The sequence below is a fragment of the Dreissena polymorpha genome, chromosome 9 (assembly GCF_020536995.1).
Source record: "Dreissena polymorpha isolate Duluth1 chromosome 9, UMN_Dpol_1.0, whole genome shotgun sequence".
Taxonomy (NCBI): domain Eukaryota; kingdom Metazoa; phylum Mollusca; class Bivalvia; order Myida; family Dreissenidae; genus Dreissena; species Dreissena polymorpha.
Window position 1 is genome coordinate 32355168 of NC_068363.1, and position 20562 is coordinate 32375729.

At 33.8% G+C, this 20562-nt stretch overlaps 1 protein-coding gene across 1 annotated transcript in view; it reads left to right on the forward strand.

The window, feature by feature from the left end:
- Positions 1 to 20369, forward strand: part of LOC127843665 (uncharacterized) — a 55838-nt gene extending 35469 nt beyond the window's left edge. Inside the window, exons 5-8 of the mRNA XM_052373365.1 lie at positions 13461 to 13508; positions 15114 to 15161; positions 15507 to 15548; positions 18543 to 20369. Of these exons, the coding sequence (XP_052229325.1) occupies positions 13461 to 13508; positions 15114 to 15161; positions 15507 to 15548; positions 18543 to 18934 (530 nt within the window). The 3' untranslated portion in view covers positions 18935 to 20369. The remainder of the gene's footprint in view (positions 1 to 13460; positions 13509 to 15113; positions 15162 to 15506; positions 15549 to 18542) is intronic.
- Positions 20370 to 20562: the final 193 nt, after the last annotated feature.

A 20562-nucleotide genomic window follows, 5' to 3' on the forward strand; every position in this document is an offset into this window, starting at 1 on the left:
TTTAAACTAGTTTTCCTTAAAACCACAACGACAAGAGGTATAACATTTGGTATGCACCATCGTATTGTGATAACCTATAAACGTTGTTCAAATTGTTCTCATTTCATCAACTCTGGCCACGCCCCATGGTCAAATATTTCATGTTTACAACTTGCTTCCTATAACCACATGTAGCATCGGTGGTTAGGCGGGATATTCGCCTATTCTATTTGTATCGATTTATAAAAGCATAATCATTTTCTCTGAAGCAACAAAGCACATATCTTTGATATCTGGTATTGACATCAAAATCTCTACATAGTGTTTTTCTTAAAGTTTGCTATGGGATAAAAACTGTATACGTATGCACTTTTTATACCTGAGATACGAAGAAAAGGAAGGTGCAATCACCATGGACGTCTTTCCGTCTGTTTGTCCATAGACGAACACTTGTTCATAAAATGCCTCCTTCAATTTTCAACGTACAATATTTCAGTTGAATGCTTTATTTTTTATGATATGAAGAAGTGTATGTGCGATCTTCATCATCCTACGTTCCAAGTTACAAAGTAATGCCCCCCGCATACACTTAGAATCAATATATTATAATTTCTATTTATGTAGACGTAGCTAGTCAAAATTCACCACTCTAAAACTACAAAGGCCAGTTGCGTATAGTTTTATATGTACCATTCTATCGTTTCATTTATTTGTTAATAGTATCCCTTTGGGGTCAAAACTGGGCAAGCCCTATGATCAATGCTTGATCCATGCTTCATATTACCACATGTAGCCACGGGAAGGGGGTGTGTTTGTCACTACTGTGACACGCTCAAGTTATTATAAACTGTATTAACCAAATAACAAAATCGTGTAAATGGCAATAGGCTTTTTGAAAGTTCTGTGTGATAGCCTTACTCTGGAAAAAGTAAGTTTGTTTTTCGTTCAACTGAAATGCATCGTGTAAATAAGTACGCAAATGCCACTGAATAGTACCATGTAGTGACCTTATCCAATTTTCGAACTGTGTGTTGAGGAACAAACAACGCTTTAATAATTTTACTCATTTTAATTTGGGTTATATAGACTAGTGTTAATAGCAGTGTAACCATCGAAACAAAAACAGGTGCAACAAAATAACATATCGCGTATGAACATTTGCGCAAATTGTATGGTATATTTTTTTTATTTCAGATAAAGCCATTGAGCCTGATTGTGTGCAGGGTCCAACGCAGGATGTAGGTATGTACGAAGGTTTGACGTCGTTTACTCTGAAAGAGTGAGTATGTAACTGCGAGTGCCATTTGAATCAGTTTGTAACTCAGCAAGTGAGATTTGAATCCGTTGGTAACTCTGCTAGTTGGATGTGACTTTAATAGTAGCTCTATTATCGGTTAATGAATTTGTTATGACCGTGCTAATGATACGCGACTTAGATGGAAACAATTCATGTGAGATGTGAATGCATATACACTTATTAAGCATTGACTAATTTAAACGGAAGCGGGTTTATATTTCGGTTGTAAATAAAAGCTTATAATTGCATAATTAATAAATTCAATTTAGCCGTACTTAGGTCACGGCGAATTAACGGTAAAAAAAGGAAGGAGCAGCGATCTATGTTTGCATACTGTTAAATACTTGGTACTGCGTGTAATTTGTTTTAGTACAATGTCGTTTGTAACTGTTAATAAGACGTAAGTAAAATGGTTATTGATTGTGAGACGTTAGGTAGTGAAAACTGTGTTCATGATATGTAAATAAGCTGTTTACGTAATTGTTAGATAAAAAGTTCATAGGAATTTTTTTTATCAGATTCGCATTAAAAATATGACTTAGATTTGAGGTAACTGCAAAGTGTGCTAATGAGATGTACGTATTTGGAAAGTGAACTGATGAGATGAAGGTTAGTCTTTTCCGATGTATACATTTAAGGAGCAAGTAAATGTAGACTACATCATTTATATAGTTTGCCGAGGAAAAGAAATTAAATGAATTGAGCCACCCAATTACAGTAATTGTTAGCAATAACGTGATGCGGAATTGTCATGACTCCCTTGGTAGATATGACGAATAAAAATGATCTTCATAAAGAGAGAACATATATCAAAAGGTATACTCATAGCAAGGCTGCAACTTAAAAAGAACGTAAATGTTATTATTATCATCTCTGCAAATGTTTAGTCATTGAATTGACTTAAAATTATTTATTAATTACATGCACATGTTTTACAGAATGAGTGTTTATTTATGTGTTAAAGTGTATGTTTTAAAGACAAATTGTGAGTATATATGAACATGATCAATACAACATCAACTTTTAAGGCTATATAGATTCAATATTTTTCTTTCAACAGTTTTTACCTTTGCCTGACAGTCGCAGATAAAATCGTTTCGCTTTTAAACCTTGTATAAAAACTGCCGAAAAGATTAATGGAATGTATACAATAATGCTTAAAAAGCCGAACCTTTGCAGATATTGCCGTTGTGTCTGATTGTGTGGAAAATCGTCGGCGTTGGCGTCGGCGTCCGGTTAAGTTTTGCGTTTAGGTCCACTTTTCTCAGAAAGTATCAATGCTATTGCATTCAAACTTGGTACACTTACTTACTATCATTAGGGGACTGGGCAGGCAAAGTTAGATAACTCTGGCGTGCATTTTGACAGAATTATGTGCCCTTTTTATACATTGAAAATTGTGGTTATGTTTTGTGTTTAGGTCCATTTTATTCCTTAAAGGGGCCTTTTTCACAGATTTTGGCATTTTTTAACTTATTCATTAAATGCTTTATATTGATAAATGTAAACATTGGATCGTAAAAGCACCAGTAAAAAATCAAGAATAAAATTAAAAAAGGAAAAGAACATTGCCCGGAGCAGGTTTCGAACCAGTGACCCCTGGAGTCCTGCCAGAGTCCTGAAGTAAAAACGCTTTAGCCTACTGAGCTATTCCGCCGAGTACACATTCATGACGTATTTTATACCTTATATAAGCAATCTTCGTAGTTTCACAAAATTTAACGACAAAAACAGAACTCTCCAAATTATTCAATCGTTTCGCGTTGCAACGCTTTATAATTTTTAGATTTTAAAATCGTCAAAAGATGCATATAATGGCTATATTAGAGCATGGTAAATGTTCAGTATTACTGTTTCCTCACAAATATCAAAACTAAAACGAAAATTTGCGGATCTGAAACAACTTTTTTCAATTTTGTCAATTTACCAAAGCGTGAAAAGATCCCTTAAAGTATCAAAGCTATTGCTTTCATACTTGCAACACTTACTAACTATCATAAGGGGACTGTGCAGGCAAAGTTATGTAACTCTGACTGGCATTTTGACAGAATTATGCCCTTTTTATACTTAGAAAATTGAAAATTTGGTTAAGTTTTGTGTTTAGGTCCACTTTATTTCTACAGTATCAAAGCTATTGCTTTCATACTTGCAACACTTATTAACTATCATGAGGGGACTGTGCAGGCAAAGTTATGTAACTCTGACTGGCATTTAGACGGAATTATGGGCCCTTTATACTTAGAAAATTGAAAATTTGGTTAAGTTTTGATCATTTTATTGGATACCTAAATTACATAAAACGCCATATAAAAGTCGTTTTATCGCTAATTCAGTGTCTTGTACCACCAAGCAATTATCAGTGTATCTTACTTCTGCATTGAGTGCTATAAGATATCATATAGCTAAATATTGTAATAAAGTTTATGAAAATAGTAATATTAACCTATTTTGGTCAATACAAAACTCCTTAGAAGTTATTGATAAAATTGAAAAGAAATAATATAAGGTGTCACAAGTAAGCACTTATGATTTTTCTACATTATATACAACGCTTTCTCACGCTTTTATAAAATCCAAACTTGTTTCTTTGATTGAAAAAACTTTTGCTAGAGAGAAGTGTTCATATCTAGCTTCAAACACTAAAACAGCTTTTTTTTACTAATCAGATATTAGATAATTACATCATTTGGACGGGTCTTCACTTTTGTACAGCACTTACATTTCTTCTGGATAACTTGTTTGTTGAATTTAATGGTAAAATATTTAAACAAATTATTGGCGTTCCTATGGGTACTAATTGTGCCCCACTTATAGCTGATCTTTTTTATATTGTTATGAAAGCGCATTTATGTTAGAATTATCTAAAACTAAACAAGTAGATTTGATTCAATGTTTTAACCTTACTAGTAGATACATTGATGACATACTTAATTTAGATAATCCATTATTTGAACAATATATTCACAAAATCTACCCAAACGAACTAGTCTTAAATAGATCGTCTCGATCCAATACAGACGCTGCGTATTTAGACTTACAACTTACTATTAATAATAATTTGATTAAAACTAGTTTATACGACAAACGGGACGACTTTAACTTTGATATTGTGAATTGTCCGTTCCTAGATGGCAACATCCCTAAAGGTCCTTCATATTGTATTTACATTTCACAGTTGGTACGTTATGCCAGAGCATGTTCATGTATTAAAGAGTTTAATGATCGTAATCTTATATTAACAAAGAAATTGCTAAAACAAGGCTTTTTGTATCATAACCTAAGAAGTAAATTCGCTAAATTTCACTCAAAGTATGGTGTTTTAATTTCTAAATATAATGTTTCTTTAAAATGGCATTTAAATACTGGAATTTCCCATCCATCATTTTATGGAGATGTTTTGAAGCGTGTCCGCAAATTAAAATATGTTAAAGAAAATGTTCATATTAAACTGTTTAATTTAATTAACTCGTTTTTATCAAAAGGATATGATGCTGATGTACTTAAAAACACGTGCTTGATGGTTTTCGATTCACTATATCTTTCTTCTCATAAAATTTGGAATCATAAAGTGATATTATTGGCATTTGTCTCTGTTGAACATAATTGTGTCTTTGTTTCATATGAACAAATCTACATGATAAACTACATTTAGACTCACATCGTACATTGAATCATGAATTTCACAGGCGTCTGTTTATTATACAATTTTAATATACGTAAATTAATAAATACAATAAATAATACGACACATAACTCAAAAAAGTTAACCTCATTTTTTACAATTTTATTTATATCATAAACACCGCGGGTGCCAGTCTAAAGCACATGGCATAAATCAGCGTGAAGTTGTTTCCTGTGGCTGCAGGTTTTTACAAGACAATAGTTCTATTGTGAATTCGCACTGGAGAATCGTTAACGCATATCTGTATACACCCCTGAAGAAGTCATACGACCCACTTTCACTGTTGTAATCTTCATGCATAGGTCATATATATCGTTTAATTTTCATTTTATTTTATCTCTGATAGGTGTTTCTTGTTAGATTTATTTTTTTAGCAATCGCATAAACAACAAAGGTATGTAATATGGATCCTTTACACCCATTATTGCTCCTTCTTCCTGTATTTGCGCGATGATGATCGGAAATATCAACTTTATGACGCTATATTTTAAAATCATTTTCTATAAAGAAGGAGTGTAGTAGATAATTGTTAGTAGTTTCATTTCATCGTGCCTCAAAAAGTCGTAACTCTCTTGCTCTGGTATCTTTCCTACCATTGAGTAATTAAATGATAATTAAATTGAATGCGTTTTAATTCCCTTTTATTATGTTTAATTTGAGTTACAATGCTATGAGGTTAATTTTTATTTACAATTAAATGTAACATGTATATTGCTGGGCCAAGTGTTAGGTTGAGCGCTCTAAAACCGGTTTAAACCCCCAATGCTTTGCATTGACCGTTCCAAGGCGGTAACCACAGCTTTATTCTTATTTGTGTTTATGTTGTTTTGTATTGTGCTGTTTTGTACTGTTTGGGCAATTGGTCACTTGCCTTAAATAAAGGACCAACTGATTGTTTATGATAATAATTCAATACTGCTCCAGCTTCACTTATTTATATTGTGTTTCGGTCCACTTTACCTCTAAAGTATCATAGATATTGATTACATACTTGGAACACTTGCAAACTATCATAAGGGTACAGTAAAAGGACAAGTTGCATAACTCTGGTTGTCATTTTTACGGAATTATGGCCCTTTTTTGACTTACATGTAGTAACTTTGAATATATGGTTAAAATTTGTGTTTCGATCCACTTTATTTCTAAAGTATCAAGGCTATTGCTTTCAAACTTCAAATCCTTTCATGCTAACATGAGGTTACTGTACCTGGCAAGTTGAATTTTACCTTGACCTTTTAATGACCTTGACTCTCAAGGTCAAGTTATTAAATTTTCCTAAAATTGCCATAACTTCTTTATTTATGATTAGATTTCATTGATACTTTGACAAAACTACTCTTACCTATACCACAATAGACTTCACCCAAACCATCCCCCGTGCCCTCCCCCTCGCCGAATCCCTCCCCCCTATTTTTTTTATTTTAAGATCATCTCACAAATGACCACCACACCCTCACACTATACCCCCCACCCCACCCCCCCCATTTTTTTTGAAACGGTTAAAAAACACAAATATTTATTTTTATTATTTTATTTTTGAAATACCGTCCAACCATCGCACCCAAGAATCCCCTCCCCCACCCACCCCCCACCCCCGTTTTTTTTGCATTTTTTTCCGCCTTTTTCGAAGATAATGTAATAAATGTCCACACCCCCACACTATACACCCCTCTTAACTCCACCGCTCCCTCCTTTGTGATTGAAATTGAGAGTCCCTTCACCTTAAAATAAAAATAGATGAGCGGTCTGCAACCGCAAGGCGGTGCTCTTGTTTTTTATTTAATATAAAGTGCAAGAGGCCGCCTAAAAGCGGCGGGCGTTGAACAATTGTACGTAACAGTTGTTGACATACCTAAAGCGATTTAATTCACAATGCCTTGGCACGCTTCCCTTTTTTTCCGCGCGGGTTTTCATTGAAAATTAAAAATAAAAACTTCGGCATATGTAATATAGCATGAATAAACATACCTCACAAAATATACAGCGGGCATCATTATTTTGTTGCGCATTGTACTCAATATTTTCGCAAAATATTTTTTTCTCCGCTAAATTACTTTTTTCGCCACCATTTTGTTATTCTTCCTGTTCCGCCTCCCCCCCCCCCCAAAAAAAAACGCCGAGAACTTGGTACAATGAAGTTATTAAGGAACTCGCTATAAGCAGACGTGATTATTTTTATGCACATCTTCTGAATAAAAAATAACCTATTCTATATTTCAACAAATATGTGTGACGTTACTGTTTTAATGCTAACACCAAACCATTTTAAATGAACAGAGATTGACAGTGAAACTGAGTTATATGTTTAAGTTCCATTGTTGCAGCAAAATAATATGAATACAAATAATATAATAATGGAATACAAATACAAAATTATAAAACCGGAAATTAACAAAACTTATGTATCACTCATTGATATGTTTTACCGGTTTCAATAGCTGTTCTGCCAAGCGCTGAGCATCACACAATTCATTTTACTGAGACAAAACTGCCAGTTTGGGTTTATATAAATCACCTTATGAGCGATTCTGGAACTATCAAAGTTTGCAAAGGATATACTTATTACCCAAAGTGTTCTTGTTTAGTAATTGTGTTGCTTTACTCGGATGAAACATAAGGGAACTTTTATAGAACTGTGATGATGTATGAACGAAAAAGAAGCTATAGCAGTACAAAGATCAGATATGAAAACATTATGAAAGAGAAGTTAATAGAAGGCATTAAATATGTTCAAGAAAAAGTATAGTTTAACTGCAAATTTAGATGTGTCTGTTTGTCAATCAGTGTCTCCGAATAAATGTATTACTCCTCCATATAAATAAAAAAATTACCGATGGTAGGAAAGCACTCAGTTCATTTACCACTGTGTAATGATACTTAGGAGTAAGTCAGTGCAATTCTAAACAGTATCAACTACATTGTTTTCATGATAGATGTATTAAAAATAAATACAAAATCAGCATTTTTTATAGATATAAAATTATATTCCTTGTTCGATAGTGTTTCAATTACAGAGCATACTACGCTTTATTATACTTGTTTTTCATACATGCATTTTACGGTTCAGGATGGCTATTGGATTCCACAGGAATTCCAAAGTTAACATCACTTTATAGGTACGAAAATGTTCTAAGTTGGTGACAGTTTTTCTTCTATCGTGTTTCTTTTCATTTACTAGCAAATACATGTTTTGATTTTTTTTTTAATTCATACACAAACATTTGCTTTCGTTAACTGTTACTGTTAATACAGAATGTACTAATAAGATTTACCCCTGACATTTACTCTGATCAATATTTGCCTTGTGTAATAAAATAATACCGACCTTATTTACGGACAAAAGCTTAAAAATGTGATAGCCATTTACAAATGACAGTAGCATTTCAAAGAGGCTGTAAACCACGAATGACGAAAAAAGAATAGTTCTAAAATACCGTATTTGTTTACAATTATTAGTTTTAATAACATGTAAAAGTCTCAAACTCAGTATGGCGTTTCTGGCAAACGTCGGTACCCTTGATTGTTAGGTAGACACTTTTCATTTTCACTGGTGACCCCCATTTATTTTTCTATTTTTCATTCAAACATACATGTAGATAATGTCAATGCTCAAAGAGTGTAATTTCCAACTGCCATGTGTTTGAAAATTTATTTCAAAAACGACTTTTGACTAGAGTTTGTATTTTTTCTGGTTTTCCTAGAGATGATGACATCACTTGTTTGTTTATATGTTCTTAATTTCTTATCTTACACGTTATAAACTATCATATTTGTTTATATTATGCAGTTTTCTATTAAACACACTAAAAAAGGATTGTTTGCTCAATATTTGGATTAATAACAGTAATTTGGGGTTGACAACTTATAATGTTTATTTTTTTTATTGTTCGGTGAATTGTATTTAATCTTTGAATATCAATGAAGAATACCATAACAATAAAAACATGCGAAGAAAGAACAGAAAATAAAAATGTCGTATTACAGTGCTAATACCCTAAATTACGTTGTGTTACTTTGGCGTAACCACGTTTTCTAATTATTTTTTTTGTCGTTTTTCAAAATGTACACATGCAGAAATTACTCTCAGTATGTTCGGTGCGACTTGTAGAAGACATTTTAATTATGGAAAATGATGTATTACTTCACTGAGCCAAATATCACGCATTTTTCAATAAACTTAATGTCGAATTATACAATTCAATGCTCATTCTCCAATGGTATAAAAAATTTGAATAATGAAAAATTTAATTGTTTAAAGAGCAACGATGAAATTTTAATTAATAAAGTGCTGGAAATACCACAGTTGATGCAAATTAGTCAATGGTATAAGATATTGAAAAAAGTATTTAATAAATACTGAAAAAAAAATAAAAAGGAATATAAACTACTCAATTAAATTAAAATGAAATTTATAGTTCAATTTATATTTAAACAAAATACATGAAGTTTGAATAACACAAATATTGGTTCATATATATAGGATCTGGCATGAGTTGTCATATCATACCATATTTTATCAAACGAGTTCAAAACTTTTGTTAGTAAGCGAGCCTTTGGCGAGCTTACTAACGAATTTCCTGGACGAGTTTAATAAAATATGGTATGATATGACAACGAGTGTCAGATCTTTTTTATCACATGCTTTTTAATGAGCAAATTAAATTAATATTTACGCAAACATAATGATAAATCCCGAATGTTGTTTACATTTCGTGACGTCATTTGACGTTTCAACCTCATTTCAGCAAAATAACAAATTGCGAATGGTCAATAAACAAAAACTAAGCCAATGAAAAGGATTAAAAAGTATATTACACATGTGTAATATAAAATATATGTAATGGTTATATTACATGAGAAACTGTTTGGCATGGGATAAAAAGAAATAAGGTTAATGTTTTGGGTAAGAAAAACAATCCATCGTTTTACTATAAAATATACAAAGATCAGGAGCTCTCAACAATATAGTTCTTCTCTCAATATCTACTGCGGACAAATAATGAAGTGCACCGCTAACAACCGGATTTAAGGAATACACACCAGATGCTTGATTTCGGTGTATCTTTTCGCATTACCAATCTTAATTTTGAGAGCTCGAAACCACGTTGGGGTTAATGTATTCAACGAATTACATTTTTATATGAATAAATGAGGTTAATAATAATAACAAGATATTGAAATTACCGACGCAAATAAATTCGTTTCTAATGTATGATATAACAATTACGAAATGTGTTTCCACTTAATAAATTTTATTAGGATGGACTCCATCCATTGGATATTTTGTACTGAGAAGTTGTGTGAAGGAAGCGCACTTGCGAACCTAGCTTGTGTTTGCATTATGGTCAGTCAGAACAATGTCACTGTTGCTAAAACTCGACTGAAAATTAGATAAAGGTATTGAGCGGAAATCTATATGCGAAAGTAGCTTACATGCAAACATGCTTGTGATAACCAAATTACTTAATTTAAAGGTAACTAATTAATAACACTTTGCACTGTCATGTTTCTTGTCTTTCGTTTAAAAGCATTTGATAAAATTGATCTAACACGAGTTATTGTCAATATATTTTTGTTTAAACTCGCGAAGGCTTTTGCTTACCTTTACAATTCGGAACTCGTTCATTCAATTACTGTACGAAATGGCAACTCTCTATATATACAATTATATCTAATATTACGTTATCAGACGTCTTTTTTATTAACTTTTGTTTTAAAAATACAAAATAACAATCTTGCAAATGTGTTTCCGATTTTACAGAGTATTTACGAGTTTTTTAAGAAGCTGTACGAAAAGGTGGAGTCGTTAATCTTAGTGATTATATTAATCTTGATTGAAATAAGTGGACGGAAATTCAAATAAATGTAGCCGTGCTAGGAGAATCTGGGACAGGAAAATCTTCGTTCATCAATGCAATCAGAGGATTTCGACCAGGCGATACATTGTATGCAGCGACTGGAAGCAGCGAGAAAACAACAATTCAGCAGTATCCGCACCCTGACAATCATAACCTTGTGTTTTGGGATCTGCCGGGTGTTGGGACTCCACGATTCCCAAAAGAATCTTATTTAAGCTCCATTGATGTTAAAAAATACGACGTTTTCATTCTGATCTCGGCGACTCGAATTAAAGATTACGACGCATGGTTAGCTAATGAAATGTGTCATCTCGAAAGGAAGTTTTATTTTGTAAAGTCAAAAATAGATTTTGATATCGAAAACGATTTGACTGATTCTGGTGGCAGACTAACAAAAGCAGATACCATTAATAATCTACGAGAAAATACAATTACAGAGCTTATGAAGACAGGGATCAAATTCCCTAAAGTGTTTCTTGTCAACAACATTCATGAGTATGATTTTAACGATCTTATTACACAGCTAATAAACGACACACCAGTTCTTAAACGGGACACATTGGTAAGGCCCATGTCATCTTAAGCAAGAACAATCCTTGATGAAAAGCGAAAAATGCTGCAAAAGCGAGAGATAAAATCGGCTATTTTAGCATCAACTTCATCCCAAGATTCTATGCCGGGGAATTCAGTCAGTAAGTCTGTCTTGTTCTGTGAGCTGAAATAATATAAACAGCATTTCGGAACTGATGATAACTCTTTAAAATTTATTGCAGACAGGATGAATACAACCTTTGATGACTTTGTACAGAAACTTGATATTCGCTCTACATCGATTGTTCGATCAGTTGATGTTTTCAATTCTTTTTGTGACACGCTTAAAACAGAGGTTGGAATATATGACAGACCAGTAACAGGAATTGTTACTACCATAACGGCCATTGCATTCGACGTAAACTTTCAGCGTCAAATGCTTAACATGTGTTACAACGAGGCTTTGAGAATTCTTTCTGTGCAGAAAAACATCGTGAGCGGAACACTGATGTGTACGTAACAAAAATAGAAAAATGGTGCAAAAATATAGCCGAAGTATTATATATTTTGACTGCCCCACAAGGAAGTTTCTGAAATGTATCATACCAGTTAAATTTGATGTTGATGTTATACTTACCTATAAATGAGTCTATTATTTTCTAACAGTGTTAGTATACATGTATATATTAATCTACAATACACGCTATTAAACATGTCACTTGAATTATTGTCTGATCGTGGGTATCTTCATATTATCTTTATATGTTTATAGTTATAATGCAGGTAAATATATATATATATAGATATATATATATATATATATATTCTTAAAGAAACCCACTTTATTAAATTTTGAATGTCTCGTCCTGAAAAACAAAATCCACAGTTTAAGGGCGATTGGGGTGTTTTTCGTGTTTTTTGTGGCCCTTCCGTGATTTTATTGTGTGAGGCATTGGAGTGTCACAACACTCGTAAGTATATACGTACTAGGCTAACACACGTTGGGGCGATCTTGAATTATTACTGTAATTCCAGCTGTATATTCTTCACTGAACTTGTATTGCTATTTTACGGGTTGGGGGGGGGGGATGCCAGGTATCTGTAGGAACCCCCACCTGTCCTAGGGAGAAAACCAGCCAAACCTCATATGCTTAAACCAGAGGCTTGATATAACCTCGTATTTAATACAGCAAAAAACAACTTACCTTTTAGGTACTTTTCCCTGACCTTCATTCAACACGTACAGCCTCAGTATTTCAATTTAAGTTAATGTGTATTGTATAATATAAAAAAAGAATAAATCATGGGGACACACTACGCGTGTACGTAAATATACGAAGTGTAGCAAAATTGTTTGTGAAGTGCCTCTATACGCATGCGCACTATCGAATACTGTACTGTATGTCACAATATACTAAAAGATTTTTTTTTACAAATTCAATGTAAAAGCAAAAACCTTTAACAAAAAATAAGAAACTTTTCAATTTCGCATAGAGAACCTCATAACCATACCTTTTCTTAAAAAGCATTCCGAGCCGAATCATTTACACAATAGAAAAGATAGGTCATGGGTATGTAAGAAAGAATGCGAAGCAACGGTCACTGTTTTACAGCCAACTTTTACCGGCTTGTCTCCAGTTGATGATGGGTTTCCGCCATATGTCAAAGTCTCGTGTAGTCTTTAACCGTAAAGCTAAACAATTAATGTGTAGTACACAACAATGTGTTTCCTACCCCATGCACACAGAAATATTCAAACATAAATTCATGACAAGTGCCATAACAGAGAATCGTGTCTTCAAATAAATGCTATTGATTTTTATTTTAGAGAACACAGCATTGCACACCAACAATATTTAGTATATTAGTAAAACGTCTAATTGTGCAAAGCGATTTTAATATGCGTAACATCGAATTCAATTTAAGGCGTGTTTCAAAAACTATTGTCACTGTTTTTTTATATTTTAACAAATGTTTGCAAAACAATTGTGTGACTGCACCGACACGTACACTTTTGCCGTATTTTTTGTCACTAAAACATGTTTCCGCATAAAGCCAATTTTTTATTCTGGTCAATTACTGTGTTGTTCCGAGCATGCCGCTATTATTTCAGAGAATGCCAATATGCCTGATTGTGTGGATGATCCAACGCAGGATGCAAGTATGTACGAAGGTTTGAAGTACAAACTGTTTGTGTGTGTTGAAATCAACTTATTCAGCGTGGTTTTCAACATGTATTTGTTTCGGAGCATATACCATATTTCTACTATATAAAGACTATGTGTTTTTTATGCGTGCGTACATATGCAAGGTATAACTACTTCCTAAACGCATTAAGGCTGTACATTTTAAATATTTTATTTCAACCATTTTTCCTTGGCCTGAAATGTGCACATAAAACCTTTTCGCTTTCTAACCTTGATATACATACTGCATAAAGAGTTTAATTCATGTATACAGTACTGCTTAAAAAGTAATCAATAAATATAAGCCACTTCTCGGACATGAGTCGACTGTTCGGATAACTTGTATTAATTAAGTTTCTTTTTGAAGAACAAAATAGTAGTGTGGTGTTCGATTTTCTTCCATAGACCTTAATATGCCCCCCTTCGAAGAAGAGAGGGTATATTGCTTTGCTCATGTCGGTCGGTCGGTCGGTATGTCGGTACGTCCACCAGGTGGTTTCCGGATGATAACTCAAGAACGCTTGGGGCTAGGATCATGAAACTTCATAGGTACATTGATCATGACCCGCAAATGACCCCTATTGATTTTGAGGTCACTAGGTCAAAGGTCACAGGTGAAGGTCACAGTTACTGGAAATAGGCATTATAAATTTATAAGGATTTAGCATGGTTCAAACAAGGGAAACAACTACGGTTTATGCATGTTCTTTTTATTACAGATTTGCCTCCCTTTAATTTATTCAAAATCTCATTTTACAGCAGAGATTCCAAATCTGACCTGTAAATGAGCCCCATATTTACTGCCAGTGCTAGGTTACCTTTTCCCATTTGATCATTCTTAAGTATTGGTATTGTAATGCTGCTACTGCTGCTGCTACTGCTACTGCTACTACTACTGCTACTACTATTACTACTACTACTACTACTACTACTACTACTACTACTACTACTACTACTACTACTACTACTACTTCTACTACTACTTCTACTACTACTACTACTACTACTACTACTACTACTTCTACTTCTACTACTAGTACTACTTCTACTACTACTACTACTTCTACTTCTACTACTACTACTACTACTACTACTACTACTACTACTACTACTACTTCTATTACTACTACTACTACTATTACTACTACTACTACTACTACTACTACTACTACTACTACTACTACTACTACCACTACTACTACTACCACTACTACTACTTCCACCACCACCACCACCAGTGACAAAAAACGTATTCACACAATGGCTGCTACTACAACTTATAGCCCATATAAGGGGGGGCATGCATGTTTTACAAACAGCCCTTGTTTAATATGGCACTATATAGTTGGTTGCCAATACTAAATAATGTATTTAAAAAGTTTAATATTATTATTGTATAATTAATATTCACACACTATATTGTTCCCTTAATTGACAATTATTCATCTAATAAAATCAGCTCGTACATGTACAGTTACACAAACTGTAAGCTGTAATTTAAACTATATTTTATTCAATATTCAAACTAACATTTTGTGCAAATTGTGGTAAGCTTGCTCACCTAGTAAGCATTGTTTCAGGTTACGCCGTAGGATCTGATAGTATTGAAAATCCTATACACGATGCAGGTATGCGCATTTTTAATAGTTCATATGTTTGAATTTGAATGTATAAATAAAGAAATATAGACGATATAACTTTACATTTGTCTGCATTCAAAAAGTTACAATAAAGCTTCACACTAAGTATATGCACTGTAGACTTAAACTCGCGACAATAGGTGGCGAAAGAAAGAAAAGAGATACCTGAATTTATTCAATATTACAATAGCTCACAAGTCTTATGAGCTATTATTATGTAGTACAACTATATTCCGGTATAAAGTAAACTATGTGTTCATATTACAGTATTGTATCTCCGTTCATAAGCCCACTTTATGCAATGAGTCATTACTTATAAAACACACATTTCAGATGATGACATAGGGTCTGATAATCTGGAAATTACTACGGAAGGTAAATATATCTTTTAAAATTACAATCATTTAACCAATGTGTTATTCTTCAAAGTTATAAATTCATATTATATATTGCGGATTGTATCTTGATTATGTTGGCTCAGAGGATAATTGCGGTTTTAGTGAAGTATTTTGATGAAGATAACATTAATTAAAGTAAAAAGGAAGTGTTTTTTAGCTCACCTGAGCACAATGTGCTCATGGTGAGCTATTGTGATCGCCTTTTGTCTGTTGTGCGTCGTGCGTCGTCAACATTTACCTTGTTAACACTCTAAAGGTCACATTTTTTGTCCAATCTTCATGAAACTTGGTTAGAACATGTGTCTCAATAATATCTTGGACGAGTTTGAAAATGGTTCCGGTTGGTTGAAAAACATGGCTGCCAGGGGGCGTGGCAGTTTTCCTTATATGGCTATAGTAAAACCTTGTTAACTCTCTAGAAGTCACATTTTTAGTCCAATCTTCATGAAACTTTGTCAGAACATGTGTCCCAATAATATCTTGGACGAGTTCGAAAATGGTTCCGGTTGGTTGAAAAACATGGCCGCCAGGTGGCATGGCAGTTTTCCTTATATGGCTATAGTAAAACCTTTTTAACACTCTAGAAGTCACATTTTTAGTCCAATCTTCATGAAACTTGGTCAAAACATGTGTCCCAATGATATCTTGGACGAGGTCGAAAATGGTTCCAGTTGAATGAAAAACATGGCCGCCATGGGGCGGGGCAGTTTTCCTTTTATGGCTTTACTGTATGGTAAAACCTTGTTAACACTCTAGAAGTCACATTTGTGGTCCAATGCTCATGAAACTTGGTCAGAATATTTGAACTAATAATATCTGGGCTAAGTTTAAAAATGGTTGAGATCCGTTAAAAAAAACATGGCCGCAAAGGGGCGTGGCCTTTTTCCTTAAATGGCTATTTACTGCAAAACCTTGTTAACACTATAGAAGTCACATTTATTATCCAATCTTTATGAAAATTGATCATAACATTTGTTCTAACAATAGCTCGAGTGAGTTTGAAAATGGTTATGGTTCGTTGAAAAACATGGCCGCCAGGGGGGGGGGGCAGTTGTCCTTATATGGCTTTAAAGAAAACTTGTTGACACTATATTAGCCACATTTATTAGCCAATCTTCATGAAACTTGGTCAGAACATTTGTCCCAATGAAATTTTGCCAGAGATTGAAGCTGTGTCATATGAGCTCAAAAACTAGGTCACTGGGTCAAATATAAAAAAACATGTTAAAAGTCACTTTTTGGTCCAAAATAATCTTCATGAATCAGCTTGCATTTTTTTCAGAATACTCTAGTTCCTTTGGCTTTCAGGTGAGCGCCTTAGGGCCTGATGGCCCTCTTGTTTTTAATTATGTCTTCAACGTTGTTGGACATCTTAATAATTAGATATGGGTATAACGGGATCGGTGAAATAAAACGTAGTATAGTAAGCTTGCATGGTTTCGTATCTAGTTTCGGATTGTATTTTGGTCCAGTCTGTAGCGGCAATGTCGAATAACAGTAACTAAAAACAATAAACCGTTTCAGTTTTAAAATAGAGTACTGGAGGAGGTATTTCGCTGGATTTGCATGCTCCATATATATATATATATGGGGAGCATATAGTTGCCAGTTTGTCATTCCTTACTTCCTTTCGTCACACTTTTTTATAAGTTTCTCATAGCGCCTTCAATATTTTACCGATCTCTGACATATTAAGCATGTAGGTACCTTGCATGGACCTCTACCTTTTGATGAGGTTTAAGGTCATTGGGGTCAGGGTCATCGAGGCTTATAATAGATTTTCTCAAGGTCACACTTTTTTCCCACACATTTAACCCATATTTCGACAAAGCATCATTGGGGAGCATCCATCAGTTTAACTGATATCCTTGTTTTTATAAAGGTAGAGAACTAATAAGGGTTGACATTGGGACAAGTAGGGTTAAGTTAATGTATTGTTATGTTCTCATCACCTACTTTTGTAACAGAACATCAACTTTAAATATAAAATGATTACAACTGGGATCTCCGCCTTTGAACGGTTTATGCAAATAATTGAGAAGCTAGCCGAACCTCAAACTCATCCCAGAATTTAACACAAACCAAACGCGCGTCTAAAACAATGCTCATCAAATATTCTTATGCAGACAGAAAATGAAAACATGAATGCCAAAACTTGAGGCGAGAATTGAATACTACACACAACATTTAAGTGCACTAGTGTCAAACGTATAAGACATTAATACACACGATTAGAGCATAGGTTTATAATTTAATAGTACATACAGACATACGTTCCATCTATAAATAGGTATTAAACTATAAAGTTAGCCATGTATCTACATACAATTGTCAAACAAACTAGGTGTAAGAGAAATCATAAATATGAAAGTAGCTTACATGCATACTTATATTAGGATTGCATTCGGGATGGCCCGGTAGAGGTCAATGTTACACAAATTAAAACAATGGCTTCTACTCAATAAATTTAATTACGATGAAAATATTGTATTGAGAAGTTTTATATGGTAGGGTTCATGCACGTCTTGCTTGGCATTGCATTGTGGGTCATTCAGGACAATGTAACTATTGCTAAGAATATGGACTTGACTATCGACTATAACGCTGATTTTGTTGCGTGTAGGTTGCTTACATGCACACTTGCGTGTGTTTGCCCAGTTACTTAATTTAAAGTTAATAACTTGGTTGCACTTATCACCGTCTTGTTTCTTTCCATTCGTATATATGTTCATGTGTGAAAATATTTATTACACTAGTTGTTATAAATATTAATGTTATTAAACTCGAAAGTAATCTTGCAAAGTCCCGCTCTTACTTACACAATTCGTGAACTCGTTTAGTCAAACACTGTATGCAATGACAACTCTATATGTACAAATGCATATACTCAATAACGTTCTCAGACGTCTCCTCTACAAACTTTTGTTTTAAAAACAACTAATCTTACACATGTGCTTATACGATTTTACAGCGTATTTACGAGATTTTAAAGAAGCTGTACGGAAAGGTGGAGTCGCAAATCTTAGTGATTTTATCACCGACGATTTAAATAAGTGGAGAGAATGTCAAATAAATATAGCCGTGACAGGAGAATCTGGGACGGGAAAATCCTCCTTCATCAATGCGATAAGAGGGCTTCGGCAAGGCGATGCATGTTACGCACAGACTGGAACCAGCGAGACAACAATAGCCATTAAGCAGTATCAACACCCTGAACATCATAACCTTGTGTTTTGGGATCTTCCTGGAGTTGGAACTCCACAATTCCCAAATGAATCTTATTTGAGCGTCATTGATGTTAAAAATACGACTTTTTTATTCTGGTCTCGGCGACCCGATTTAAAGCAAACGACGCATGGTTAGCTAATGAGATTCGTCAACTCGAAAAGAAGTTTTATTTTGTAAAGTCTAAAATAGATTTTGATGTCGAAAACGATTTGAAGGATTCTGATGGCAGGTTAACAAAAGCAGATATCATAAGTAATCTGCGACAGAATACAACTACAGAGCTATTGAAGACTTGCGAAGCACTCCCTAAAGTTTTTCTTGTCAATAACAGAAACATTCGTGAGTATGATTTCAACGATCTTATGAAACAGCTCATAATCGACATACCAGTTGTTAAAAGGGAAACACTGGTAATGTCCATGTCATCTTTAGCAAGGACAATCATGGATGAAAAGCGAAAATTGCTGCAAAAGCGAGTGTTGAAGACAGCTATTTTATCATCAATTACATTTAAAGACTCTATGCCGGGGACCTCAGTCAGAAGGGATATGTTGCTGTTTGAAGTTGATTTTTATGAACAACAGTTTGGAACTGATGACAACTCATTAAAGATAATTGCAGACAAGATGAAAACAACCTTTAATGACTTAAAAAAACTTAATATTCGCTCTACATCGAGTGTTTGCTCTATTTATAATTTCAATAGTGTGTCTGGGGATTTTAAACGATGTGGTGGAAGAATAACTGGACCAGTAATATCATTTGTTACAACCATAGGGGCTATTGCATTCTCCGTAAAATTTCAGGTTCAAATGATTAACATTTGTTATGACGAGGCTTTGAGAATCATTGCTGCGCAGCAAAACATTCTTAGCGGCAAACCGATGTAAACGCAAAAATAGAGAAAAAAATGCACACAATAAAAGCTGTATATTAAGCTTTCCCACAAGGTAGCTGATCTGTGTCAGAACATTGATGTTATACTTATTTATTAATGGGTCTATTATGTTGTTATGGCGCTAATTTTTATCACGAGTTGAAGTTGAACAATTTTATTATTTTGCGTCATTATCGGATACATCATTAGATATGCATATAATATGCTACTCTAAACGTTATTCAATTTGTCATACACATTTACATTATTGTCTGTTCGTGGATATCTTCTTTATATGTAAAATAGCTTGATTTCATGTCCAATCCAATAGTTTCTCCATAAATTTACGCTGATATTCTAGCGAACACACTTAGCTTAATTGAATCAATAAAAGCGGTCCTTAATCCCCGCGACCAGGCAGGAGTATTCATTCGTTTGTCCTGTGTACGTCCGTCTGTTTGTCTGTAATATTTTCGCTTCTTTGTCCAATACCCTTTTAAGGAGTGTCATAAAACTTGACTCAAAAGTAAAGGTTATTGTGCAAAAAGACGTGGTCCAATCTCGCCATCAAAGCCACACTTGAAGGCTGAATATTTAGCCTTATGTCATGTTTTTATATACTGTCCCATATACAGGACAATTATAAAATTTGCTTCAAATGTTTATCAGATTTAGACAACTTGCAAGGGGCATGAGCCAAACACCACAGCAAGAACAAGGCCATTCTTAAAACCCATAATGACTACATCGGGAGTTCAAAATGTTAAAATAACTGACTTCTTTTTTATATATATGATATGTTTTGTTTTCATTTTACCTGTCATTGTTTTCACAAACATTAAACCATTAATGTGACTGTACATAGAAAACAATATGTTTATAATTT